The 27,708-nt window shown below is 49.5% G+C and overlaps 1 protein-coding gene across 4 annotated transcripts in view; it reads left to right on the forward strand.

Annotated features, from left to right (window-relative positions):
* Parvb (parvin beta) overlaps window positions 1-27,708 on the forward strand; it is an 82,130-nt gene that overhangs the window by 8,781 nt on the left and 45,641 nt on the right. Inside the window, exon 1 of one of the 4 annotated variants that reach the window (XM_028788710.1) lies at window positions 17,315-17,376. The exons of 1 other annotated variant lie outside the window; for it this stretch is intronic. In XM_028788710.1, the coding sequence (XP_028644543.1) occupies window position 17,376 (1 nt within the window). In that variant the 5' untranslated portion in view covers window positions 17,315-17,375. Of the gene's footprint in view, window positions 1-17,314; window positions 17,377-17,418; window positions 17,434-20,914; window positions 20,971-27,708 lie in introns of those variants that run through there. 2 more of the 4 variants (XM_028788713.1, XM_028788712.1) reach the window with 2 other exon arrangements.

A 27,708-nucleotide genomic window follows, 5' to 3' on the forward strand; every position in this document is an offset into this window, starting at 1 on the left:
GCAGGTGGCTGGATGCTGAGTTGCCAAAGGAGTGCCTGAACCCTAACCCTATTCAAGTAGCATTTCTGTTGCTCTGCCAAACACCCTGGCAAACACAACACAAGGATCCAGTCTAGGTCACAATGAAGTTACAGCCTTCGTTGTTGGGAGTCAAGGCAAGGACTTGAAGCAGCTAGTCACAGCAGTTAAGCGCAAAGGGGGACTGCCAGCAGACTTAGTCCTCAGCTTTCTCTAGTTAATGGCTCCAACCGGGGAGTGATGGCACTGCCCACTTTCAGGCTGGGTCTTCCCACCTCAATTAAGGCAACCAAGACAATCCCCTGCAGCCGTGGTTCTCAGTCTTCCTCATGCCGCAACCCTTTAAAACAGTTCCTCATGGTGTCGTGACCGCCAACTATAAAACTATTTCTGTGGCTACTTCATAGCTGTAATTTTGCTGCTGTTATGAACCATGATATAAATGTCTGTGTTTTCCCAATGGTATTAGAGGACTGAGCCCTGTGGAAGGGGTCGAGACCCACAGGTTGAGAACCACTCTTCAGGCCAATCGTGATGGCTCAGTGGTTAAGAGTATGGGCTGGTCTCAAAGAGGACTGGGTTTGGTTCTCAGCGCCTTCATGGCAGCTCATAACCATCAGTAACACCAGTTCCAGAGGATCTGATGCCCTCTTCTGACATCCATGAGTACCAGCACACTTACAAACATGCAGCACCCCTTGCCCCACCCCAAAAGACAGTCCCCTACAGACACACCCACAGGCCAATGTCATCTAGAGACTCCCTCACTGACACTCTAACCAGGCAATTTAGAGTGTGTCAGATTGACAATGAACCCTAAACACATTGCCCCCCAGCTGCTGTGACCCGGAAGCACTCTGTTGGAAGCTCTGGCTCTGTGTCTGTGGTTTGTGCCACAAGCAGCAGATACCTGAACCCTGTGCTGGGCACAAAGACTTGAGGCCAGTGCCAGGAAAGCTGGAGGACTTCGCTCCAGTCTGCCTCTCCACTGAGTGTCAGGGGACCAGAGAACCAGAGGGTCAGGGAGCCTTAGCAGACATGGGGTTATTTCCTAGGCTTGTGTGTTGGTTGTGGAACACAGGGGTCCTCAGACTTAGATCTCCTGAAATATGGACCTTGGTTAGTTATTTGAACTCTTCCTTGCTGGTTGACTAGCACGAATCCTTCATATAGGTTTCCCCAGGCAGTACCACCTTGGGAGTTTATTCTTTAAAGTGTCACTCTTTAGAAAAGTTATGCCTTTTTACATTTCTTCTCATTTAAAAACTTACAAATCCCAAGAATCTAGGCTTTAATATCTAGTTAGTGAAAAGTTAAAGAGGCCACAAGGATTTTTATATCTCCTAGGGCTTGTGTGCACCACATGCTTGAGTCTAGAGGCTTCTGGAAGCAGCTGTCTGTCTGGCTCAGCGACCCAGAGCTGCTGGCTCAGTTGCCAAGGCTCAGGTTACTGCAGGGAGCTGGAACCCCCAGGCCTAAGCTTTAAATGTGGAGGAGCCTCTAGCTAAGTCCTTGTGGTAACTGTTTTAGTATCAATGGGGCTTGAGAGACGTATGTATATGTGTATATATGTATGTATGTATGTGTGTATGTATGTGTGTGTATGTATGTGTGTGTATGTATTATGTGTATGTATGTGTGTATGTATGTGTGTGTATGTATGTGTGTGTATGTATTATGTGTATGTATGTGTATATATGTATGTATGTATATGTGTATGTGTGTGTATGTATGTGTGTATGTATGTGTGTGTGTATGTATGTGTGTGTATGTATATATGTATGTGTGTATATATGCATGTATGTGTGTATGTTTTAGTTTCATTTCTGTCACTGTGATAAAAATACCATGACGAGAAACAACTCAAAGGTTTATTTGGCTTATAATTCTAGAAAGTTCCTAATTATGTGGCAGCCAGGATACCGGGTCATATCACATCACATTCACAGTCAAGAGCAGAGAGAGAATGAATGCATACTCACTTAGTGTTCAGCTCAGTTTCTCTAGTCTCATACAGTCCAGAACTAACCCTAGGGCATGTTGCCGCTCACAGTGGACTGCGTCTCCTTAACGTCAGCCATTACAAACCACAGTCACAATGTGCATGGATATGTTTGTGTATCTATGCATATATGTAAAAATGCAGGCATGTGTATGTGCTTATTTTTATTTGTTTGTTTATTAATTCATTTATTTATTTATTGAGACAGGGTTTTTCTCTGTAGCCTTGACTGTCCTGCAACTCACTCTGTAGACCAGGCTGGCCCTGAACTTACAGAGATCCACCTGCCTCTGTCTCTCCAGTGCTCTGATTAAAAGCATGTACCACCACGGCCTGGCTTGTGTTTATTTTTGATAGAAGACTGCCTAAACCATGAGAGAAACAGCACATGAATTAAAAACAAAACAAGCCAGAACAGAAGCCAAGTGGGTGGTCACAGTGACAGGGCCACTGAGACTCTGGGTTCCCTGACATTCATGGTCCATGCTCACCTCACGCATGGTACCTTGGGCTATTCTACATGGCTGGAAAGTGACACCATGTAGTGATTTCTGTCTTGTGGGAGAGCAGAGTCTGGGTGAGGTGAGGGTCTCTTGTCTCAGCTGGAGGCATGGCCAGCTGGGAATGTACCTTCTCCTTTACTCCCTGGCATTTGGGTGACACTTAGCCCCAGAGTCAGAAAGATGCTGCAGAGGAGACTGACTGCATTCTGTGCTGAGTGATATGGAGACTTGGACCCTTGTAGTCTCATTCTGCTCTGGGCTGCTGCCTGAGAGGGCCTGGTTTAGTCCTGCAGGCCCCACAGTCTTCCTTGTCTCAGAGCCCTGACTGTCCTGCCCTCTCACCAGAGCTTTCTGTCTGTCATTTTTATGTCATGCCTTCTGCAACATGGGACACTATATGGGACATCCTGACAATGTCTGCCTTCATAGGTGGTTGGCTTGAGACCTATCTTCCCACTAGCCAAGGTTCTGGGTCAGCTGGGTCACTAGGAGGCCATGATGGGAAATACTCATTGGTCATTTATGCTTATCAAGCACAAGCCTGGTTTCTGAAAAATCTCAGGAGGTAACCAAGAAAAGCACCCACTACAGATCAGGATGCTCCACGGGGACCATAGAATGTACCAGGACACTTGAAGAAATGCCTGGGGCAGGCGGTGGTGGCACACGCCTTTAATCCCAGCACTTGGGAGGCAGAGACAGGTGGATTTCTGAGTTTGAGGCCAGCCTGGTCTACAGAGTGAGTTCCAGGACAGTCAGGGCTACATAGAGAAACCCTGTCTCGAAAAACCAAAAAAAAAAAAAAAAGGAGAAATGCCTGGGTTTGTTGTTATGGTCAGAAAAATAATGACAAGAAACTTGATGAAGCCACACACAGTCCCCATGAAAGACCCCCCTCATGTCCTCTCAGGAGATGCCCAAGCCCCAGGGGGAGCAGTGCTCCTGGACCTGAGAGCATCAGGAAAACAGGTGACACATAGCTCTGGCTGTGTGCTGGGGGACCTCAGCTCAGAAAAGGGATGGCAGGTGTGCCTGAGGACACAGGACTGAGAGCCTGGTCCATCTGACTGGATCTTCCTTCATGAACCAGGAGCTGCCTCCTCCCCAGCAAGATGGCCTCCTTAATGATCATGGGGAAGAAAAGGGCTGGGGCTCAGCTCTGTGGTACTGCAAGGGCTTAGTATGACACAGCCCTGACTCCATCCTCAGTATCCAGGTCTGGTTTGGAGAAAGGCTCTGTGGAGCGGCTTCTCTCTGTTGGCCAGGTCTCTAGAGCAGGCCCACAGAAGATTCTTGTTGGAGGAGAGTGAGAGGTGGCAACCAGAGAGGGGGCTGTGGAGGGAGCCCAGGAGCTGAATGAGGAAGCCAGAACCCAGAGTACCTAGTGGTGTCCCATGCCTGTCTGTATCCTGTCCCGTGACCCCTGTTCCATCCCCCAACCGCAGCCTGGAAGGCTTCAGCTCTGTAGACAGGCTGTGTTTAGTCTTCTGACGTCCAGAACTCCAGGTTTGCAGGTCTATGTGGTTTTACGTCTCTGATCACTTCTCAACACAGTCATTGGACACCAGTGACTGCTGACAGACGGTTGGGTGGATCCAGAGACGGGAGCTGGGGAATAAGTCAACCTCAACCATGGCCTCCTGCAGGGGGCGAGGGAGTCTTTATGTGTTCCTACAGGCTTGTGGATTTTAACACAAGGCCTTCCGGGGAGGGAGGGATGTCACACGAGTCACACAGGTGCCAACATCTTTGTGTTAGCATTTCACCCTCAGTCAGCCAAGTGCTACCCCTCCTCATCCAACCGAGAAGAGATGCCAGGAGAGAGGAAAGGGTGAACTGCTGGTCCTTGGAGGGCAGCCACCAAGATACAATGGGACCACCCAGCACGGTGATCCGGGCAGCTGCTTTCCTGTGGCAAGGATTGAATGCGAGGACTGAAAACAGAGCAGGGAGCCAGGGCTCATCTCTGCCTTCTCCTTCCCCAGATAACCTGCTCCAGGCATGCACACGCTTCCACAGAGATGAGGCGGGAAGATGTACCTCTCTTGGGGACATGAGGATGTTCTTCAGCTTCCTGAGTGACTGTTTGAAAGCCCTTTGCCAGGGGGGAGAGAGTGTTGTCCTGAAATGTATGCAGGAGACTTGTTATTAGTATAATGAGATTTTAACGATTTGAGATTTTGTTGGAGCAGCACACATGGAATTTTAATCTTATTGTACGCAGCTGCTGGTGGGTTTGTTTTATTTGTTTCCCTGGGCCTCATTGTGAGGATGCATTTCTACAATTACTATTTAGTTTGCCCTCATGGAGATCTGCTTTTATGCCACTCTTAATGTTCATGTTGAGAGAATCTTGGGAGGAAAATAAATTATATATATACATATTATATATACATAATAAATATATTTATGTCTTATATAAAACATACATACAATTATATATGGTCTGGCTTGACCAGAACTGGGACGTGAGGATTTCAATTTCTGTTCCTTATTCATAATTGACACAGAGTAGAAACAACGCCAGGGCCATTAGCTGATAATGGGAAACAAAATGTGATATAATCATAAAATGGAATAGTCTACAGCAGTGAAAAGGGAGGAGATATTGGTATGGGCTAGACCATAGATGAATCTGGAAGATGCTAAGAATCTGTTCACAAAAGGATGAATATTGTATGATGAAAAAAATCCAGACTAGCCAAATTTGTAGGTCTGGAAGGTAGACAAGTGGTCGCTAGAGGCTGGGGGTTGGAGACAGAGTGCTAGTGGGTGCTTTGGGGGTGAGGAGAATGATTTTAAGTTGACAGTGGTAATGGCAACACACTCTGAAAGTCACTGACCTTTTTTTTTTTTTTTTTTTTTGGTTTTGGTTTTTCGAGACAGGGTTTCTCTGTATAGCCCTGGCTGTCCTGGAATTCACTGTGTAGACCAGGCTGGCCTCGAACTCAGAAATCCGCCTGCCTCTGCCTCCCAAGTGCTGGGATTAAAGGCGTGTGCCACCACCGCCCGGCGTCACTGACTTTTAAATAGGAGAATTATAAAGCGTGTGGAGCCTGTCACTATGGAGCTAGTAAACTGCAGAACTCTACAAAGACATGAAGGTCTGGCTTGCCAGCATCTTCCTTCAGCTGTGTTTGTGTGTGTGTCTGTGTGTGTGTGTGCATGTAAGCACATGTGTACAGAGGTCAGAGGTTAACCTCAGTTGGTGTCCCTCAGGTGCTGTACACTGTTTTGTTTTGTTTGTTTGCTTTGAGATGGGGTCTCTCTGAAATCCACTGCTTGCACTAGGCAAACCCCGTGGATCCTCCTGTCTCTACCCCCACCCCCACCCCTTCCCCAGGAGGTTAGGCTTGACACTGGGAGTGGATGATGATATTCACTGAGTGTGTGGCTTTAAGCAGATATGATCTTCTGGCTGGGGGTCTCAGAACAGGGAAACCCCAGACATGACGTGGTTCTTGGACCCTGTGTTGGTTGCTCAGAAACTGTAGGTTCAGTGCTCGATCAAATGCAGACACTGACTGCATTTTCCTGCCGACCGCTCTCTCTTCAGAGCTTATGATTGATTGAGCACAGGACATTTGAGACAAACACCAACTCGTGAGCTGGGTCCCCACCCAGGGACCTAATTTTTAAATTTTTTCTCTTTTTTATTTATTTTTATTTATTTTTTGTTCGTCAGTACACTGTTGCTCTCCTCAGACACCAGAAGAGGGCATCAGATCCCATTACAGATGGTTGTGAGCCACCTTGTGGTTGCTGGGAATTGAACTCGGGACCTCTGAATGAGCAGACAGTGCTCTTAACCACTGAGCCATCTCTCCAGCCCTCTCTTTTCTTTTCTAAAAATGATAAACCTCAAAAAAAAAATCCTGTTCCAATCATATATTTATCTAGGTCTGTCTGCCTAAGTATAAAATGGCCAAGTGCAGTGATACATACCTTTAATTCCAGTATTCAGAAGGCAGCAAGCTGGGCCTGGAAGCTTCCCTCAGGCTAGAGGAAGGTGGAGATTGTCCCCCAGCTGCAGTGGATACAGGTCTTGCCCAAGAGACAGGAGTCACACTGAATATGGAATTAGCCTCAGGAAAGGCTGACCAGAGAGGAAGACAGAGGCACTTTGTCTTCACTGGATAGGGTATCCAATTCTCTGAGGAATAAACTGGAAAAACCTGCCTCTTCATGGGTAGAACAAGGCAGAATGGCCTTCCTGGGTGGGTTTTCCAACTCTCTTGATTCTCCGGAAATTAAATTTTTTTTTTTAATTAAAATTTACTTTTTATGTGTATGGGTGTTTTGTTTGTATGTCTGTCTGTATGTCTGTCTCACTGTGCGTGCAGTGCCTATGGAGGCCACAAGAGGGTGCAGGATCTTCTGAGACTGAAATCACAAACAGTTGTGAGTTGCCATATGGGTGTCAGGATTTGAACCCAGGTCCTATGGAAGAACAGCCATTGCTCTTAGCTATGGAGCTATCTCTCCAGCCGCTGCTGTGAAATTTTTTTATGGGGGGTGTGTGTGTGTGGAGCAATGGAGCCTTTCTTGGTTTTGGTGTCCCCAACCTAGAGAGCTAGGTGCTGGATAATCATGGTCACTAAAGATGCTCCAAGCCAGTGGTGTCCTGATTTGTCTGATGCAAAACAAAACAACAAAACAAAAAACCCAACAGGGTTAAAGAGTGATCAGTGATCAGAGTGAGATTTATTAAAGTAGGAGACTCCAGGAGTAGGAGAGGCTCCCAGGGAGGAATGCTGAGGGACCGACCAGACCACAGCTTTTACGGGCTTGCAGCAGGGATTGGACTGTGGCCTGTCTTCAGATCATCTTTATCAAGATTGGTCACTGTGGAACACATCCCAGGCTGAGTGAGTGAGGAGTCCGTGGGTCCTGAGCATGCTCTCTGAGACCAACAGGAGACAGACTGGTGCTCCCGTTGGGGATGGGGTCACATGTGACCAACTCATTGTCATGATCTCCCACGGGCCCTTGGCCTTCACTTCCTGTGGGATGCTAACTCCTATCTAAATATGAGTCTGGCTATAAGGGGTCTTGGGAATCTTAACCACCTCCACTCTCACCTCCACCCCACCCTCTCACTCCCCCTCCCCCTCCCCACCGTCTGCTGTGGAGCCCAGCTGCCAGACTAGGCCTCTGGTCCAAGGACTTTGCTTCTTTCTTTAGCCTGAAATGAATCTCATTTTACAGATAGGGAAACTGATATCATGATCGAGTCAAGAAGCCTGGTCTCTTGTTGAGTGATCTCACAGAGTCTTGTCCCCATGGGAGACTTCTGTGAGGTGTTGGGAGTGACAGTGAAGGACAAGCAATCATGACCTCGGCCAGCATGGGCACTCAGTCAGAGCCCAAGTTTAGCCTCTGTCTGATAAACTGGCTATTGCTCTACACTTTTGAGGGGGTGGCTGAGAATTGAATGGGGGCTTCATACAGGCCAACTAAGCACCGGGACACTGAGGTGTGTGCCCACCCACGGGCTCTACTTTTTTTTTTCTTTTTTCTTTTTTCCTTTTTTTTCTTTTTTTCCTTTTCTTTTTCTTTTTTTTTCAAGACACTGTTTCTCTGTGTAGTCCTGGCTGTCCTGGAACTCACTCTGTAGATCAGGCTGGCCTTGAACTCAGAAATCCACCTGTCTCTGGCTCCCAAGTGCTGGGATTAAAGGCATCACCACCACCGCCCGGTGGGCTCTACTTTTTAACAGGAGTATTTACCCACTGCATGCCGGTGGCGAAGGCCACACAGGGTGAGTGTGTGCCGAGGTCGATGGGAGATATTGGATTCCTCCAGCAGTAAAGGGCCCTCTGAGGCCGCGTCCCCGCACTGTCAACCCTATTTACTGGTTATTATTTTCCTTGTGTTGGAGTGATCTAATTTTAAACGCCGTTTCAGAGCACGTTGTAGGGAACCCAAGGGGCCCACAACAGCCCTAGAGAAGGAACTGGAAATCAGACTCAAAGTGGCACCTTGTATCTGTGAGTGGAGACAGGTGGCTACCTGGGAGGTAGCTCATCCAGGGCTTAGCTGTGCACAACGCAGAAGGTTAGGTGTTGTTGTTGTTGGTGGTTTTCCTACACTAGACATCATACACTAGGTTCTAGGCAAGTTAGGTGAGCACTGCGCCATTGAGCTGGCTGCCTCCTGCATTTTATTTTGACATAGGATCTCACCTCATTCAAGGTAGCCCAGACTGTCTGTCCTTGAATGTCCCTGTCCTCTGCCTCAGCCTCCTGTACGCTGGGATCACAGGTGTGTGCACACCTCCTGAGCTGAGAGAGTGGGTGGAACAGTCAAGAAGTTTGCCTTTCCATCTGTCCCACCAAGAACCAGCCCATTGGACCTTTGGGGTTCTATTGCATTGTCTGCTTTGACTTCTAGGTTACACACAAGGTCCCAGGAACCTGCCTGCTTCTAGACCCCCTGTCCCTCGCTGTCTGTACTTATCAGTGTGGGGACAGTGGATCTCACTGGACTTGCCTCTGGCCATGGTGGGGCTAATCAAGAGATGGTCTCCCGGCCGCGCCTTGTTATGCCTTCTTGAGTTTATGCTGCTGTAGATTGGCCTGTGTCTTTGAGCCCAGGTTCTTTTCTTTAGATAAAGACTAAGAAGTCTTTATCTACAGCTGGAGTCTTCTGTAAAGGGTGCAATCTTCAAAAGACATGCTGGCTCTGTTGTGGCCACTGAACTGTGCTGTGGCAACCATAGATGGTGTGGAAACAGACGAGTCTGGTTCTGTTTCAATAAAGCTTTATTGACAAACACCGGCTGAAGCATCATCAGCTGAGTCTTGGTCTGTGCCATATTCTTTTTTCTTTTTTTTGTTTTTTGTTTTTTGTTTTTTGTTTTTTTTTTTTCGAGACAGGGTTTCTGTGTAGTCCTGGCTGTCCTGGAACTCACTCTGTAGACCAGGCTAGCCTCGAACTCTCAAACTCAGAGATCCGCCTGCCTCTGCCTCCCAAGTGCTGGGATTAAAGGCGTGTGCCACCACCGCCCGGCCTGTGCCATATTCTTGATGCCATAGATCAGAGGCTCTAGTTAGTCCCCTCTCCTTTTCAGTGTGTGTGTGTGTGTGTGTGTGTGTGTGTGTGTGTGTATGTAATACACCTACCTGTGTGTGGCCAGAGATCAATTTCAATCTTCTTCTTCTACTTCTTTCCACAGTATTAATTAATTAACTAATTAATTTTTAAACGAATGAGTGTATTGCTTTCATGTATATCTTTGCAACACACGTGTGCCTGTGCTTGTGGATGCCAGAAGAAAAGCATCTGATTCCCTGGGACTAAAGTTACAGGTGCTGGGAGTCAAAGCTGGCTCCTTCCTTTGGAAGAGCAGTTCATTCTCTCAACTCCTGGCCATCTCCCCAGCCCTCCACCTTATGTTTCGAGACAGTGTTTCACTGAATCTGTACCTGGGTATTTAGGCTGGGCTGGTCAACCACTGGAACCCCAAGATCTGCCCGTCTTCTCCCCCCAGAGATGAGGTTGTATGTATGAGCCAGCACCCAGTTTTCATGGGGATACTGGAGATCTGAACTCTGTAATCTTGACAGCAAGCCTTTTATCATCTGAGCATCCTCCCTGAGCATGGGTACTTTCTGTGGATTGTCTTGAGCAATTCCAAGGCTTCTGTGTGAGTCACCTGCCTGCTACAAGCATGGTAAGCATGATCCTTGGTTAGAAGTTCAAACCGTGCAGGGCATGTAAACAGGAGGTCCTGAGTTTGAATCTCCACCGCCCATGTAAAAGTCAGGTACTACTGTGGCACTTAATACTCTGATCCACTTCCCAGCCTCCTCTATTCTGCTTATCTAGTATTTAAAAATAAGTTCCGATAGCTCTAGCTCCCATCCTGTTCCCTGAGGCCTCAAGTATTCTAGCCTATGGAATATGGTTCAGTGATCTGGGTGGGGCTCAGCCTCACTCCACCTCCCTTGCCTGTGGTGTGTCCTTATTTGTTGTGTTTTGAGACAGCCTCACCACGTAGCCCAGGCTGGCCTTGAACTCACAACCCTTTCACCTCTGCCTCTGAGTGGCTAGGGTCAGAGGCTTTCCCTCTGACATTGTCTCTTTTCTTTGCCGCCTGTTTCAGCACAGCAGAAATGTCTGGTTTCGAAATGTGTGGTTCTATTATGAGAAAATTAAACACATTTAAGAACAAATTAAATTAGAGGATTCATGATCATTAGCTAAGTAAATTATTTATTTTTTTTAAGTAATGAGCCAGGCAGGGTACAGCGTGCGGTGGCATGCTCAATAAGTATTTGTTGGTGGGAGCGATCGTCGCATGAGCCTATCAAGTTACACGGGAGGGAATTATTTGCCTCTGAAACTAATGGAATAGCTGAGGGGCAGTAACAGCTACTAAAAATACCCTTTGTGTTTCTAAAGCCTCCAAAGACGGAGCACTCCAAGCTGGATCTTGGCCAAGGGAGAAGTCTGGGGACAGCTGGCACGCTGAGCCCATGTGTCATCTAAGAGGCTTTGTGACCTTGGTTGGGGCTGTCCTTGCAGCCTTGGGGCATTTGTCAGTACTGTGAGCAGACTTAGCCCTGCAATGGGCCTCCCTTGGCCACTCTGGGAGGGAGCTGGCGGATAAGACTTGGTGTTCTGGAAGGAGGAGGTCGTTAAAACTGTGTGATAGTTCAGGCATGGGGCAGAGCTGCTCAGAATCAAGACCTGCCTGGTGGAGGAAGGAGACCAGAGGCCAGAGAGCCTGGGGTTGGGGCTTGAGAGCCCCAAGACCATAGGTTTAGATTCTAGGGAGTCACCGTGTGTCAGACATGTGGTGTGAGGTAGGACCGAGAATGGTGACCCTTCTATCCAGCCTCCCTGGGCAGGTACTTTGGTTGAGGCTTTGACAGGCCATCTCCCCAGGATAGGGGTCATTCTTGGTTCTATAGTGAGGTTAAGGCCACTATCTTTCAGCTAACTGGGATCTTGAAAACAGTAAGTTTAGCCAATCCCAGTGAAGGGGATGGAGGCTGAGAATCGTCACAAGTCAAAGCCAGCCCGCACTACACAGCGAGTTTCCAGGAGTCTGATCTGCGCAGTGAGAACCTGTCTCAGAAATCCAACAGCAACCACAAAACCAGCCTGGGGGTTTGCACATACCTATAATTCCAGCTCTCGGGAGTCAGAGACAAGAGAACCGGAGAAAGTTCGAGACCAGCCTTGTCTAAGTAGTGATTTCTGAGTCTATCTGGACTAGGTAGTGAGACTTTGTCTCAGAAACCCACTGATGTACAGGCTGGAGAGATGGCTCAGAGGTTAAGAGCATGCGTTGTTCTCACAGAGGACCTGGGTTCAGTTTCCAGCACCCATGTTGGGTGGCTCATAGCCTCCTTTACTTTCAGTTCCAGAGGGGTCAAGGGCTCTGGCCTCTGTGGGTACAGATACTCATGAATACATACCCCTCCACCACATACGCATAATTAAAAATAAAACAAGTTTTTAAAACAGTGTTTCTCAACCTGTGGGGTTGCCACTCCTTTGACAAACTTCTATCCCCTCCCCAGATATTTACATTGCAATCCATAACAATAGCAAAAATCACAGTTGTGAAGTAGCAATGAAAATAACTTTATAATTGCGGGTCACCATTACACCATGAGGAACTGTATTAAAGGGTCACAGCATTAGGAAGGTTGAGATGAGAACCACCGCTTTAAAATAAATCCACAAGCCAGGCGGTGGTGGCGCACGCCTTTAATCCCAGCACTTGGGAAGCAGAGGCAGGCAGATTTCTGAGTTCGAGGCCAGCCTGGTCTACAGAGTGAGTTCCAGGACAGCCAGGGCTACACAGAGAAACCCTGTCTTGAAAACAAAACAAAACAAAACAACAAAATAAATCCACAAGAAAAATAACAATAATTAGAAAAATAACAAGTCTCATTAGCTCTGCATTAGCACCCAGCACTTCTATCTGGCTTGAAGAGTGGGGTTCACCCCATCCCCCTTAGCGGTGACCATAGCCCAGCCACCCAGAGAATCCTTCCTGTCTCTTCGAGCTGCAGCCATTGCCTGAAGTCTGTCCTTTATGACATGCCTTCCCGTGTCTCACAGTGTCCTGTGCACCTCTGTCTCTGTCACGATGTTCCCTCGGTGTGTCTGTTGGCTGAGACAAAGAACAGTCTCCTTTTTAATCTGCAGTCACCTCATCTTGAGCCTATCTTCAAACGCCTGATTTTCGAAAGAGTAGATTCTCAAGTCCCAAGTGGACGTGAGTCCCAAAGGGCATTTACTCAACACACAGTGACCAGGGCTCTGTTAGTGACTAAACCAAATCGTCTCCAACTCTAGTGTGGCCAGGATGGCTCTAAACTCACTCACTATACAGCTGAGAATGACCTCAAACTCGTGCTCCTCTCTGCCCTGTGATAGGTTGACAGGCACGAATTGTCACGCCCTTCCTGCTCTATTATCGGTTTTCTTGTTATTATTTCCCAGAGGCGAGGGAATGGTAGGAGATAGACATAGTCAAAACAGCTGCTGATAATTATCTGGCTTCTGCACCCAGTGGTTCATTTCAGATCTTGAGCTCCAAGGGGAGGAAGCGGGGATTTGCCCTTGTCTAATGAGGAAGACTGAGAGGCCCTGTTTGCATCCACAGTACCCAACCCCGGACTCTGTTGGATTCTGTTAACTTCCCTCTGCTGTGTTGTTTTGTGTGATATGATTTCAGCCGTGAGATAAATAATCATTTTTCTGACATACACTCTGTTCAAATGAAGACCGTCTGCTGCCAGCCTCGGGGATCTGAATGAGCTGGCACAGCACCCAGGTATGCTCTTAGGGATGCAGGGGTGCCCCTGGCCCTGACATGAGGGTGTTCCCTGTTGAGGGCTGAGTGCCATGCACTGGGTATGGATGGCCTCAATTTAAGACTTCGTTACCAGGCTCCTCTCAGAAGTCTCCTGAACTTCTGAGAGGTTGTTTGACAGACGCAGGCTGCGTGTCATTAAACACCGGTGAGACCTGCCATCACGTGGCTTTAAATAGCGCTTGACGTCCTGCCCGTGGCATGCATGCTGAGCAGAGGGAAGGGTAGACTTGACATCCCATGACACACTCTCCTCCTTCCTAGCCTTCCTCTGCTTATCCCGTTGGAAGCTCTGTCCTTTCCTGGGTCATAGAGGTGGGAAGAATGGTCAGAGATACATGAATGGTAGGACTTCCTGGCTGAGTGTCATGGAAGTATCATTTACTGCAATATCAGGCTGAGAGGAACTAATTTCCTTCTCCTTCCTTCCTTCCTTCCTTCCTTCCTTCCTTCCTTCCTTCCTTCCTTCCTTCCTTCTTTTATCCCTTCCTTCCTCTTTCCTTTTTTCTTCCTCCTTTCCCCTCCCTATTTCACTTGAAGCCCAGGCTGGATTTGAACTTGAGACCCCCTGCCTCCTTCCTGAGTGCTGGGAACACGGGCATGCACCATGGTTCCCTGCAGAATGATTTCAACAGATGATCCTTGAAACAGCCAGGCAGGAGAAACTAGGGCTGAGCTGGAAGATGTCTGTGTGTGTGTGTGTGTGTGTGTGTGTGTGTGTGTGTGTGTGTGCTCACAGGATGCTGAGTGTTTCTAGGAAGATACCACACACACAGCATTAACCATCTGTGAAGCAGATACTTAGGCTCTGGGCTTGAGTCGGCAGATCAATGTATAACCAGGCTTCACGTGTGCTGTTAAGAGACATCTTAGTGCATTGAGACTGTTGCGAGCCTGTAGTTGGGGTACGCACCTGTGATCACACCGCTGGGGAGGTGGAGGACAGAAGGACAGGGAGTTCAAGGTCATTCTTGGCTACATGTTGAGTTCAAGCTTGGTTCAACAGGAGACATAATAGGTATCTTCAAAAAACCAACTCTGTCTCTGTCTCGGTCTCCCCCTCTCTCCTTCTGTTGGTTCATTACCATAGAGACTCCAGACCCCAGTTGTCATTGAGGCTCCCCAAGGCCTCTGTGATGGGTTTCTCCATCAGATCACCGTTGGCCTGTGTTTGGGAGCCCTGGCCACTGTACCAGGTCTGTTATAACCAGCGGTCACCAACCCAAAGCACAACGTGTTCAAAGACAGCAACGTGGGCACTTTCTCACAACTAAAGGCTGAAAGCAAGGAGACAGAGGGAGTCCATTTGACTATAGTGGGGTGCTCATACCCCAGGAACTTAACCTTCCCGGTTCACTGAGCTTGCTCCCAAGTGACAGACTCAGTACTGTGAGCATACTCCATTCAGCCTTATGGATTTTTTTTTAGCGAGTGGGTTTGTAAACTCAAAACTCGCGGAACAATTTGGACAACATTTGGCTAGTTTGTTGGGAACTGCAGGAGACAGGCAGCCACAGCACAGACAGATGGCCTCACGTAGCCCTGTGCCTCTGTCACTGCAGGGAGGTGTGTGGGGATCTCTTACCACACCAAACAGCTCTCTGGAGACACCACCAGGGGGTCCTCCAGGTCATTGTGTACCCAGAGGGCATCAGAACTGAGGGTTGAGGTTCAGCCCGCGAGACCACCCCACTTCCACTTCGGGTACAAGCACAGGCTGTCGCTTGTGACGGGGCTGCTGGGACTTGGTTTGGGTCATTTGTGGAACCCTGGGAAACAGTTCTCTTTGTTTGTTAAGATGAGGATGAGCAGTGGGATGAAGAGGACCGTGCTGAGTGACTGAACACAGGAGCATCTTTTCTTCTGGAGTTCAGACAGGCCACTGTCCCAGCATGAAGGTGTGTCTTGTCAACCAGGGAGCCCTCCCAAACTGCACTAGGTCAGGGATTTTACAGAGGCAACACACAAAGACGGGACAGATGAGGACCTCAGACCCCAGTTCCTTTCCTTTCTAGAAGACAAGGGGAGCTGGTGCTTCCAAGCTTCTCGTGCAGTCCTAGTCTTTCTAGGACCAGGAACCTCCACAAGTTGCCTCCTATAACAACAACAACAACAAAATGCTCCCGTAACTTGGGGAAAGGCAAGGGTTTTAGGAACTTGGGTCAGGCACCGAAGTGCAGACTATACATTAAGGCAAAAGGCGTTTCATCACGGCATCAGGGCCCAGCCAGTCCTCCAGGCTCTGCAGTGCCTGAGACACTGCTCCCAACCTTAATCTTGTACAAGCTAAGGACACCGTAAGCATTCCCCCACTCCTGCATTTCTCCTCTGGATGCTGTGTTAATGTTCTCATTACATCTCCAAAATACATTACATCACCTGACAGGCTAAGGCAGGAGAGGTTTATGTGGGCCTGTGGTGCAGAGGGATTTTTGTCCACGGATGAGGGAGGTTGCAATTGCTACCTTGTACATCTTGGTGGACCCTCCCTCCTGACCCTGGTCTGCATCGGTGCTGCTTAGGACTGCCCGTCCCGAAGCTGGGGGATGTTGACTTCCCTGAGGGGTGGCTTCCTCTCTCCTTGCTGAACCTTCCTGGGCTGTAGAGCGTCTGTGGAGCACTGATAGCCCGCTATAGGCTGACAGGCCAGGAAGACCCTGCGCTGTTACAGTGGTCGTCATGCCGTCAGAGTGCAGCACTCCTTGGCATCTGAGAAGACCCTGTGTGAGCAGCTCCTGCTCTTCCAGTGAAGGTGCAGTGTGTGTGCCACAGGCAGCATGTGGTCACGTGTGATGTCACTGAAGTTCTGTCGAAGTGCACTTGGGTCATTAGTGTAGAGTGTGCCTGCTGATCAGGGACAGCTGACAGTGAACTTCTGGGGGGACACAGCAGCCTTGTCCAGTCCGTGTTTGTGTAGCATCCTTTGGTGGCTTTGCGAGATCATATGGAATAATGAAGCCACGATGTCTAAGTGTTTCTCTTAAGTGTGGTCCTCGTCTGAAACTGCTCACAAGCGTAGGGATTACCCAGGGCTGTAGTTATACTTACAAGCAATAGCAGCTGGTGATCTTCTGAGATGCCAGGCATTATACAAGTTCATCAGTCACAGACCGCCTGAGAGTTGTGTGGGGGTTACCATCGTCACTCTACAGTTAGCTGCAGAGTGGCAGGAAGGGCTCGGAGCCCAGGCAGAGTGCTCTGCGACTGCAGAAAAGCGGATATATTGCAGGCAAAGACTATAGAGCTCTTCTGTGGCTTCCTCTTCTCTGCTTCCAGAACCTTCTTTTGCAAAAGACAAAAGCAGAACCAAGAAGTCAGGACTGCTGGTACACATCAGTAATCCCAGGCTGAGGCAGGGGGATTAGGAGTTTCAGGCCATTCAGAGTTCATATAGAGATCCATCCTCCACAAAGAAAAACACAAAACAGGCAGTTCTGCTTGGCTTAAACTGCTGCTCAGATTTGATTTCTGTTGTCGTGGTAACGAGTGACAGGCACTCAGCACCCTCGTGTTTGGTCTTCTATGTATTTGACAACCAGGAGATGCTTGCTGCCTGGCCCTCTGTGCCTGTGTCATGTCACCTTCCACTGGGGCTCAGAGAGCTGTCCCCAAGATAGGGCAGACCTCTGCCCTTCCCAAGCCTCCAGCCTAGAGCCCAGGAGATACACAGAGATGGGAATCTCTTGTTCACTTTCCTCTAGAGTTTGGTGAGTCTCAAGCCATCCCTGTGGGTGTGGTTGGCCCTCTGTATTCTCAGTGCCACTGGGGCTCATGGGGCTGGTGGGTGGACTTGACACTGTGGTTCTGATGTTGCACATCATGTGGCCAGTGGCGATATCTTGTCAAACAACCTTGGCCTCTGTGGCTTCCTCAGGGGTTCCACACTTGCAAGTCATGTTGATGTCCCTGGGATCCTTATATGGTACATGTGCATCCCCCCTGCCTGGGCAGTGCCATTAGCTGCTTGCTGAGGTCCTGGAGAGGACTGACACCCCCTTGGCTGCACGCTCCTGACAGTGAGTTATCCTCCTTCTCAGCAGAGGCCAGGCTCAGCCATCCCTGCTATGGCTCTGGTCTGTGGGGGTTGCTTTGGAAGAATGGATTCTGGGCTGACCTTTTCCTGGGAAGGTGATGGGATGCTAGGGTCGGGCTGATGGGGAAGAAGGACCCTTGGCCATCTTGTGGCAGTCAAGGGTGATGAGGTCCTGTCTTGTCTGCTGAAGCTTTTGTCACTCTGGTGGGCCACGTGGATCTCTGGGGCGAGAAGAATGGGACTTGGGACATTGTCAGGGACGAGTCGTGGTTAGGATTTGTGTATGTGTGTGTGTACATGCCAACACATGCATGTGGCAATCAAAGGGGACTCTGTTCTCTCTACCTCGGGTGTCTTACAGAAGGAACTCAGGCTTGGTGGGTACCACATTCTGCTGAGCCATCTCTCCAGTCCCATCTTGTCATTGGGGCAGCTAGTGGGAGGCATTTAGCACTGGCAGGTCTAAGAAGAAGCTGGCCTCCAGTCCTATTGTAGGGTGGCCCAGTGTCCGTTTTTATTTTTGATGTAGGAGCATTGAGCCAGTTGGTGGGCAGTGAGCTCCGAGTCCTTGTAACGGTTTTTCTTTCATGGTAGAGGCAACTGGAGCCCAGAGAGGTTAAACAACCTGACTTAAATCACTCAGCAAGTGGGAACGGGAGGTAGGGGCTCCAAACTCCCCTTTCCCCCTTCCCCCAGGCTGTTAACCTGTTGTGTGACTGATACTGTGCCAATTTGGCATAGAAATGCTCGGTGTTTTTGTTGCTGCTTCGGAATCCCCGACAAAAGCCACTTAAGGAAGGGTTATTTTGAGGGTTCAGTCCATGATGGTGGGAAGGCACCTACAGGCAGGAGGCGGAGAGGAGTGAGTGCTGGTGCTCAGCCCTTATTTGTTAATGTGTGTGTGCAAAAGGACTTCAGAACTGACGTGGCTGAAATGAGAGTCCAGCACTTTCTTGCCTTCCCTGGGCCCATCCCTGCTCCCTGTCAAGAGGCCACACCCTTCCACCCTGCTACAGGGAGGAAACGTGGCAGGCTTGGGTAGAGGTCTGCTTCCTGCTCCTGTCCCTGAAGTCTCTGGCCACTCCCCACATGTCTCTTATCCATCTGGACTGGACTTCCAGCTGGATGCAGAATGGGACCAGACGAGGAAAGGGGAGATTGATGAATGGGCAGCTTCCTGATGGGGATGTCGGAGGGGCAACACTTCCTGCCCCTGGCTTATAACACCTGTGCAGGCCACAGGCCCTTACAGCAAAGGATATGTTTCCATGGTTGTTCATAAGTCCCCCACGTGTCAGAAACAGGTAGATGGAATCTCGTCTTCCTGGCAGGACAGTCACCTTCAAAACATGGCTCCCGGGCCACCTCCTCCAAGGCCCCAAGGAAGCTGCTGGCTCGTGTGTGGATTTGAAAATGTCCACACGGTTCTCAAGAACTTGTTACCCAGGGAATGGAGCAGGGTAGAGAATACGCTTGCCCTGTTGGCTAGGGGCCAAGGAGGTGGTCTTGGGGACAAAGAGGAGAGCACAGTGCTTCAGAAGGAGGGTGATTATGGGGCTCAGCTGTGGCTGCAAAGGGCAAGCAATTAGCACACTTTGGACTCCTCCTGTGAACTAGTAAATAGCCAGGCAGGGTGGAAAGCTGGAGGCAGCCTGGTTCTCCAACCGCATTTTTAGTCCAAGACTGCAGAGCTAAGCCTTCTGAGAGGCTAGCTCAGGGGAGGTGGCTTCAGGTGCTGAGGGTGGCTGTCCTGCGGTGTCTGCATATAAAAGCCAATGCATGTTTGGACTGTTTCTAGATGATCAACCTCCCTGACCTGGGTGTCAGGGAGTGGGACCAGTGGATGCCTTGCTGTGAGGATCAGGGAGGGGCAGCATTATCTACAATGAGATCAAACCGTCTGCCCTTCCTTTCTGTCTAAGTCCTTCTGCTGTGTGACCCAGGCCTGTCGGTTTCAATAGCGCTCGAGTGGCCAGTGAGATAGTCTATTGGGCTGTGCAAGGCTGCTGGTAGCCACTCTTCTTGTTTGTTTTCTTCCTTTCCTTCTTTTTGAGACAGGGTCTCTCTATGTAGCCCTGGCTGTCTTGGAATTCCCTGTGTAGGCCAGGCTGGCCTTGAATTCACAGAGATCCGCCTGCCTTCCGAGTGCTGAGATGAAAGCGGTGTGCCACCACACCCTTGTTTGTTTCTGTAGGGCTGTGGCAACAAGGCACCAGAACCTCATTAGTTAGAACGGGAGTCTGTTTCGTACCTTATGGTCCTGAAAGTCATCAGTCAAGATGGGCTGGGCTTTCCAGTCTACTGGAAGAGGCTCCACTGAGTTTTCATCTCCGACCTCTTCCAGTCCTGAGAGGACCTGTGCTGTCCTGCCATCTCCCCAGCCATCAATACACTGCATCTCCCAGTCTGTCTCTGCTCCAGGCTTTTCTTCCTGCCTGGAAATACCTTGGGGCCACTTGTCCTACCCAAGTTAACTCTAGTATACATTCAAAAGCCTTTTTTTTTCCATCATAGAAGAGGAAAGTACCATGCAGCCATGAAAGATGCAGGAGAAAAGGGTCCAGGGAGACACAGTGAGAGGAAGGAACGTGAAGTCAGGCATGCTGTCAGATGCCTGTAATCCCAGCATTTGGACCAACAAGGCAGGAGGAGTGTGAGTCAGAGGCTAGCCTAGGCTCTGTATCAAGATTCTTCTCCAAAGACCAAAACTGGAGAAAGTGAATACAAATAAAAGACTGGTGAAGGCTGCAGAATGCTGGCCCAGTTGCTCCTGAACTCAGCCAGCTGTTCTCTGAGCAATTTGCTCTCTGTGTGATGTCGTGAGCCAGGAGACAAGCAGGTGACATGCCTGCCCTTTACAGAAGTGATGGCAGCTAAACCTTTGGCGCAGATGTGCCAAACTGTGACAATGCCTCGGAAGAAAGGAGCTGTCAAGGGAGCAAATGTGTTGGGCAAGTGCGTGGGGTGTGTTGGTCCCAAGGGTGTCAGAGGCAGAGAGCGTGTCTACAAAGGGCTCTTAGCCCTGGCTTGCAGAGTCCAGTGCTAGTGTTCTGAGCACTCTACTCCCACCCCCCCTCCCCACCCGTAATCCAGGTCATTGCTTTTTATCTCAGCAAAAGAAGATAAACTGGACCCACTCCCCAAACCGTTTCATCAGAAACGTTTCATCTGTACAGCTATAGTACAGATGACCACTAGAGGGCGCCATTCACATAGCGTTCTCGCTCTCAGCCCAGTATGTGTGTGTGTGTGTGTGTGTGTGTGTGTTTCTCCCTGTGGCAGGTGTACAGTAGAGCCTGTTTGTTGCTGTTGTTAATGGCTTAATGATTTAATCTTATTTTCTCAGCAGAACCACTTTGGACTTCTGGGTATGTGGGGACATTACCGATCAGATTAATTAATGCTAGCTCCACAGCCGGGAAGCGGGCCTCACCAGCTCTGCTGAGGAGTCACTCTCCTGCTGCCGTTTCTGTTCTCTTTCCGGTTCTACACAGTGCATTCCTCTACCTGTGTGGAGCTTGACCAGGCTTGTTCTTCTGCTTCGAGCGACCAGCACATTTCCTTCCCCGTCTGCTTGGTGAGCAAGCACCCTGTGCAGCTTTCTCAGAGGGATGGTGTGATTTGTGACCACCACAGGCAGGGAAATCTGAGTACTGCTCTTTTGTTGTTTTGTTTGTTCCTTTTAGGTTTTGCCCTCTCTTCCCCTCCACACCCCCCACCCCCACCCCCAATGATTAAAATCACTTGTAGCATTGTTGAAAAGGCAGTGTGATTGGTTGACAGGACTGGGAGAAAAGCAACCCTTCCAAGGCTTGCAGCAAAAGGCCCGCAGTGACCTGGGGTTAAGATTCATTGATCATCAGCACCTGAGCTGAGGGTCTGGGCCAAGAGAATGGATGATGAGCAGGGGAACCCTTCTGTGCGGGGCTGGGGTGTGGGGTGCCACTTCAGCTGCTCGTCAGAGGTGAAGAATCAAGGCCCGGGGCTGAAGTCCTCTCGACTAGCCAGTAGGCAGTGTGACCTTGCAGTGTGACCCTGGCTTAACATGATGTCACATACTGTAATCCCAGCACTTGGGAGGCTGAGGCAGGAGGATTGAGAGTTCTGAAACAGCCTGAGCCACTGGGCTAGCTAGTTTTGTCAACTTGAGACAAGCTATAGTCATCTGAGAGGAGGGAACCTCAACTGAGAAAATGTCTCCATAAGGTTGGGTTGTGGGCAAACCTGTAGGGCATTTTCTTAATTAGTGATTGATGGGAGAGGGCCCAGTCCACTGTGGGTGGTGCCATACCTAGGCTGGTGGTCCTGGGTTCTATAAGAAAGCAAGCTGAGCAAACCATGAAGAGCAAGCCAGTAAGCTTGGCCTCTGCATCAGCTCCTGCCTCCAGGTTCCTGCCCTGCCTGAGTTCCTGTCTGACTTCCTTCAGTGATGGACTATGATGTGGAAGCATAAACCAAATTAACCCTTTCATCATAGCAATAATAACCCTAACTATGATAGCCTCAAAAAAGAAGGTCTAGGGACGTAATTCAATGGCAGAGCATTTGCCTAGCATGTGTGACTCCCTGGGTTTGCCCCTAGCGGTGACCTGGGCACCTGAAGTTGAGGTTCCAGAGGTTTCTGACCTTCCCCAGAGGCCTGCATTGTGTGCTTGCCCTTACTGCTCCACAGCTGTGGCTCCACACTTCCTTTCCCCCGGGACTGGGCCTACATTTTCAACTTTACCACAGCCTTTTGAGCCTAGGTGGCCCTGAGCCTTCCACAGACACTGTACTTGCTCGAGTCTGACACCTGCTCTTTGCAGGGACTTTGGAGGGCCTGTGCCTTTGTAGAGTTGTCTGCAGCCAGGATGAGCCGTGCCTCACCCTGCTTATCCCCGTAGCCTGTGGGCATCTGTTGGAGACCTTACTACCCTGAAGTAAGCCTGAAGAGCCCGGGCAGAGAATTCAGGAGCTTCCAAATAGGTTGGGCCTCGCCTTTAGGGTGGGCGTTTGACATCTGGGTCCTTTGAGAATTGGTGACCTTGGCACCTGCTCTCCAAGTCCCCTGAGCATTGTTTGGTGAGGTCCTCTGTCCTTGGTACTGGCAGAGAGCTGAGTCTTTCAGAACATGGATTTGACTCCGTTCTCTTCAGGTGAGCTCAGGTGGAGTGAGTGCCAAACGTGGTCCAGCTATGTGTTGGGGTAAGGAGGAGTCGAAGAGACCAAAATCTCATCCTTAGCCACTCTCTCAACAGCCCTGTGATCCTGCCCACCTATTATCTGTCCCCTTTGGTGAGGGATGCCATGTCCATGGCTGTTCTGGGAGGCTTTCCTCTCTGTTTTCAGTCTGGATTGTAAAGACCTTCAGCTGGGGGCTCAGAACTGGGAGATGACTCCGGGCACACACAGGCAGATGGAAAGTTCTGGATGCAGTTTCAGCGGTAGCTGTGGGATGATGTGGTGCCTGGGAGGGGGTGCAGGCTGAGTAAAGGCACTGTGGTCTGAGCTAGTTAGAGAAGGCAGCTTCCACCAGAGGAAGCAGAGGAAAAGGTGCTGGAAAAGTCAGCGGGGCCAGGTGGCTGGTGACACCGGCAGGTATGGACTGAATTCTGGAGACAGTAGAGGACTGTGTTGGAGGAAGGACTGGATGGGTCAGTGGTTAGGGAGCACGGTGGGTTAGAGGAGGGCACACTCAATGTGTTAGAGACCAGTCAAAGCTCACATCTGGCTGACAATGGGCTAGTCTCCAGAATTTTCCCTGTTGTATTTAGAGCAGTGGTTCTCAACCTTCTTAGTGCTGTGACCTTTTAACACAGTTCCTCATGCTATGGTGACCCCCAACCATGAAATTATTTTGTTGCTACTTCGTAACTGTAATTTTGCCACTGGTATGAATTGTAATGTAAATATCTGATATGCAGGATATCTGATAATGCAACCCCAAAGGGGGTCTCGACCCTCAGGTTGAGAACCAGTGGGATGGAGGGTGGGCTGACGAAGCCCATGAGGCTTTGCATGTGAGGACACAGCTAGGCTGCCTTTTATCCTTCAAGGACCATGTTCTCTGTGAGCGAGGCTGCCTTGGCCCTCTCGCTCCTGATTCAGCCTGATCCTCAGCCTGCCCAGGGGGCCTATATGGTAAGCTTGACATTTTACTGTGAACCTGGAAACCTTCTTTCTATTCGAGTCATTTTTCTGTAGTTCTAACATTTTTATGATCACCCTGGGGGACAGAGGGAAAGAAAAAAGACTCTGTTTTGGGGCTGAAGGAATTGTCTGTTTAACCCTAGTTCTGAGCTTCAGCTACACACACACACACACACACACACACACACACACACACACACACGATGTCAGGCATTGTGCAGTCATCAGACCTAGTTCCCGAGACAGATGCATTCTGCCTGGCATGGGGGTCTCTGTGTCGTGGAAACCTGTGTGAATAGTTGGTCTGCCCTTCCAAGTAGAGGAGGCTGACGGTGGCTCAAAGCTGGTTGCCCCCATCATCCCCTAATCTCCGGGCAGCATCCTTCCCTCATCAAGGCTGCATTGTAGTAATTGAGTTCTTGGTGACCCACGACTGCTGGGCTAATGTGAGCCTTAGTAGGAGACCTCTTTTCCATCAGTGAAGTGGCCAGAGGTGATCAGTAGTAGGTGACAACCACCATCTCTGTTCTGGGTAGCTATCCCCAGCTGAAGTCCTTTGCTCTCTACTTCCCATTTCTCCTCTGTGCACAAATCCTGGGCCTCATTTTGTGCTGGATGCATGACCTCGGTGATGATCTGAGACCTGGTTCTAAGTACGAGGTGGCGGGTATGTCCCTAGGCTAAGAGTTTGCCGCTGTCACATGAATGGTGAACTGTGGGAACCTAGCAGAGTGGCTCTAGCTCCTTCTAGGGTGGTGGGTACACTGAGAGTGTATCCTAGGCTCTTCTAAAGATGTAAGATAAGAGAAGTCCTCTCCCAGGGTCGGGAAGTGTGATCCATAGGACCTGACTCCAACAGGCTTTGAGGAAGGTACAGGGGCAGGGAAGGAGAGGGCACTGCTGGATTTGTGAGAGGCCAGTCTCTCCTCGGAACTCTTTGGGAACCCACATGGGCTTTACTCTGGAACTCTCCACCCTGGGCAATGACAGGAACAGCTTGGGGTACTGGGAAGATGGCTGAGTCTACTGAGATCCCCTCTTTTTAAAATGATAGTTGACCCAAAGGCCCAGAGTGTCCTGGTGTCGGGCTGGCTCTCACAGACAGTGGCATCACACTGGTACCTGTGGAGTGAGACAGTGCAAGCTTGGGTGTCGGAGCCAGAGTATGATGGCAGAGAGTGGCCATCAGCAGGTGAGCTGAAGGCAGCCCCACCCTCCAACAGCGTTCCTGGATCCCAGAGGCTCTTGGGCCCTTACTTACACAGTTTCAACCAGACACATCACAGCAGTGGCTTCTTCTGTGGGCCGCTGGCCTCCTTTTCAATGTACCTTATTAAAATGAACGCACTTTTATATTTAGTGTCTGAGCCTACTTTGTCTTATGAAGTAGAATAGAACCTTATGCCCCAGCAGAACAAGCTCATAAATCAATGGTTCAAGTCCCCGTTGCATCCTATTCCTAGGCCTTGGCAACGCAGTGCGGAAACTATCCCCTCTTAGAAATGACTGAGTTAACACACTGCAGTATCCTGTGCTCAGTACCCTCAGTCATGGTCTGTGGGAGAGGACCAAGCCCATCTCTCAAGAACAGCAGTCCAGCTGGGCCTCCTGGTGGTGAAGAGGCCATTTCTCTGATGTTTACCACACAATGTTTGAACATCATTCCTTCTTTGTCATGTTTGGGTCAGACACTCTCCCTGGGCTCCCAAGCCTTGCCCCACTTCACACTGGGTGTGGCCTTGTCCATCTGCATGCTGTCTTCATGTTTGGTGCTGAACTCGGGTGAGTATCATGGACCAGCCTCGTACATCAGAGTCTTTGCCTGTGCAACTGTCAGGGAACAATTCCCCTCCCTGAATTCTGTCCCTCACCTTCTGCATGGCTGTGGATGTCAGGAAGGTCACCGACAGCAGTCAGCCCCAGCTGCTCAGCCTGGTGGTATCTTACTTAGATCTTATTTAGGTCAGATCTTGACTTGTCTGAGCTGGAAGAACCTCACGCACCGCCCGGTTTGATTGCTTTTCAGAACCGCTTTGAAAGAAGCCCTTCATGGATGGTGAATTAGAACGTCTCGTCTCCAGAGTTAGACAATTCACGGAAAACTCTTGTTTCCTAAGCTTGTTTATCAGAGGTGCCATGGGGTCTCCGCTGCTGGTTCACGGGCCCCTGCATGCCCCTTGCTGAGAGCAGAGATGGACGGACAATGGGTTCTTTGTCCCCTCCATTCTTCTGAGGTTCTGTAGAGTGCTCTGTCTTTGAGTAGATCTGTGCAGGGCACTGCTGGGCGCCAGCCTGTGGCTGGTTAAGTGGCCCAAATTGAGGCAGCTTTGCTACCGGTTTCAAATTCTTCTTTTGATGTGTGGCAGGTGCGGCATGGCCCTTTTTTGTGAGATTTTTGCTTTGATCCTGGTTCAGAGTGGGTTTGCTGAGATTTTCCCCTCCATAGCTGTTTGTTCTCTGTGAACCTCAAGATGTATATATCTGGTACACAAGGTCCCAGTGCGGTGCAGTTGCTATGTGGACGTCAGTAAAGAGTCACCATTGTTCTGGTTCCCAGGGCCTACATCCCCGAGCCCCACTTGAGGCTTTTGTGTCCTAGCAGACCCCTCCTTCCACTGTGAGAGTCTTGCACCCCACTTTTCCAGAAGACGTGCTATATCCCTTGGAGTAGGAAGCTGAGAGTGGATGCAGGTGCCGGACGGCGTTTCTCTTCCACTTAGAGAGAGGCTTGTTCCTCAGTCAGCCTGCTTTCAAAGACCTGTTTTCCTAATAATGTCAAAAGGAAACAAAAAAGGTTGCCAAAAAAAAAATTCCTTTTTTTTTTCTTAAGAGCCTGGGTATAAATAATAAATAAATAAATGGAGCCACATAAAGAAAAGGATAAAAAATAAAATCAAAGCTGTGAGCACTGCACTTGGCCTGAGGTATAAATAGCTGGCTTTTAGGAGGCACCTGGGTGAGCTTCTGAAGTCATCTCTTCAGTCACTGACTGTAAGTCAGGAGAGGCGGCTTTTTTTTCTTCTTCTTTTGTTCTCCAGGTTGCTTTCTTTTAAGTTTTAATTAAGAAAAATTTGAGATAGGGCCTTCATTAGCCCAGGCTAGCCCCCAACTCACTATGGGTCTGAAAATGACCTTGAGCTGACCCTTCTGCCTCCGTTTCCTCCATGACAGGATTAAAGGTGTGTACCCCACATCTAACTTTTTGCTTTATAAGCCTTGCCAAGTCTTTGGAGACCCGTGAGTAGACAGAAGGCTTGTCTCAGTCACACTTTGCGTCTTTTTTCTTCTCTGTCCTCCCCTTCCCCTTCCCTGACCTCCAACTCCTCTGCTTTCCCTGGCCTCCAAACTCCATCCCTGTCTGGCCTCCATCGTCCTCTTAGCTTCCTCCTCTTAGTCCTCAGCTACAACGGGCTCTCCACAGGTCCTGCAGATTTGGTCCAGTAAGAAGGTCTCTCGGCCAGAAGAACCGGGTTGATACCCACTCCTGAGGTCTGGCTGCTGGGTTTCATGTGGACAGGATGCTCACCTCAGAACAGTGAGGATGCCTGGGAAAGCTAGGCCAGCAGGCTCCTATGAGTGCTGTCATAAACCTACCTCAGGACTGGGACTGGGGACAGCCAGCCGCATATCACATCTTTGAAGTGTGAATCCTTCTGGCATCTGGACCATAACTTTAAAAACCTCAGCATTTCTGGGATTTGCTGAAACCCACTAGCTTGTTGTGCTGACTGCTGGTGGGGTAGAAGGTACGGGGTCTTGTCAGGTCCTCTGAAGGTGACCGTTGGGTTAACACTGGAACTGTCTGATGCAGAGTGGGATGTGGCAGGCCCTTTCTTGTCCATTGTATTTGCAGTGGATGGAGCATTGTGATTGGGCAGTAGAAGAGGTAGGTGGAGCTAGGAGTTGGAAGGAAGAAGGAAGGAGGAGGAGAAGGGAGAGAAGAAACAACATGGAGACAGATGTACTTGTCTCTAGGAGTCTCGGGTAGCTATTCATGTCAAAAGGTTAGATATTGGGTAAACAATAGTAATTGTGTGGGCATCTTGTGTATTGAGTGTTTGCTAATATATAAATCCATTAGATAATCTTTAAGCATTTAGAATCTTCTTTCTACTGCAAAGATGGCGGTTATTGTCTGGGGTTGAGCCGAGAACCATGAGGGTGGTAGAGTTGGCCCAAGAGCCAT

The sequence above is a fragment of the Grammomys surdaster genome, unplaced genomic scaffold (assembly GCF_004785775.1).
Source record: "Grammomys surdaster isolate TR1022 unplaced genomic scaffold, NIH_TR_1.0 125767, whole genome shotgun sequence".
NCBI lineage: Eukaryota > Metazoa > Chordata > Mammalia > Rodentia > Muridae > Grammomys > Grammomys surdaster.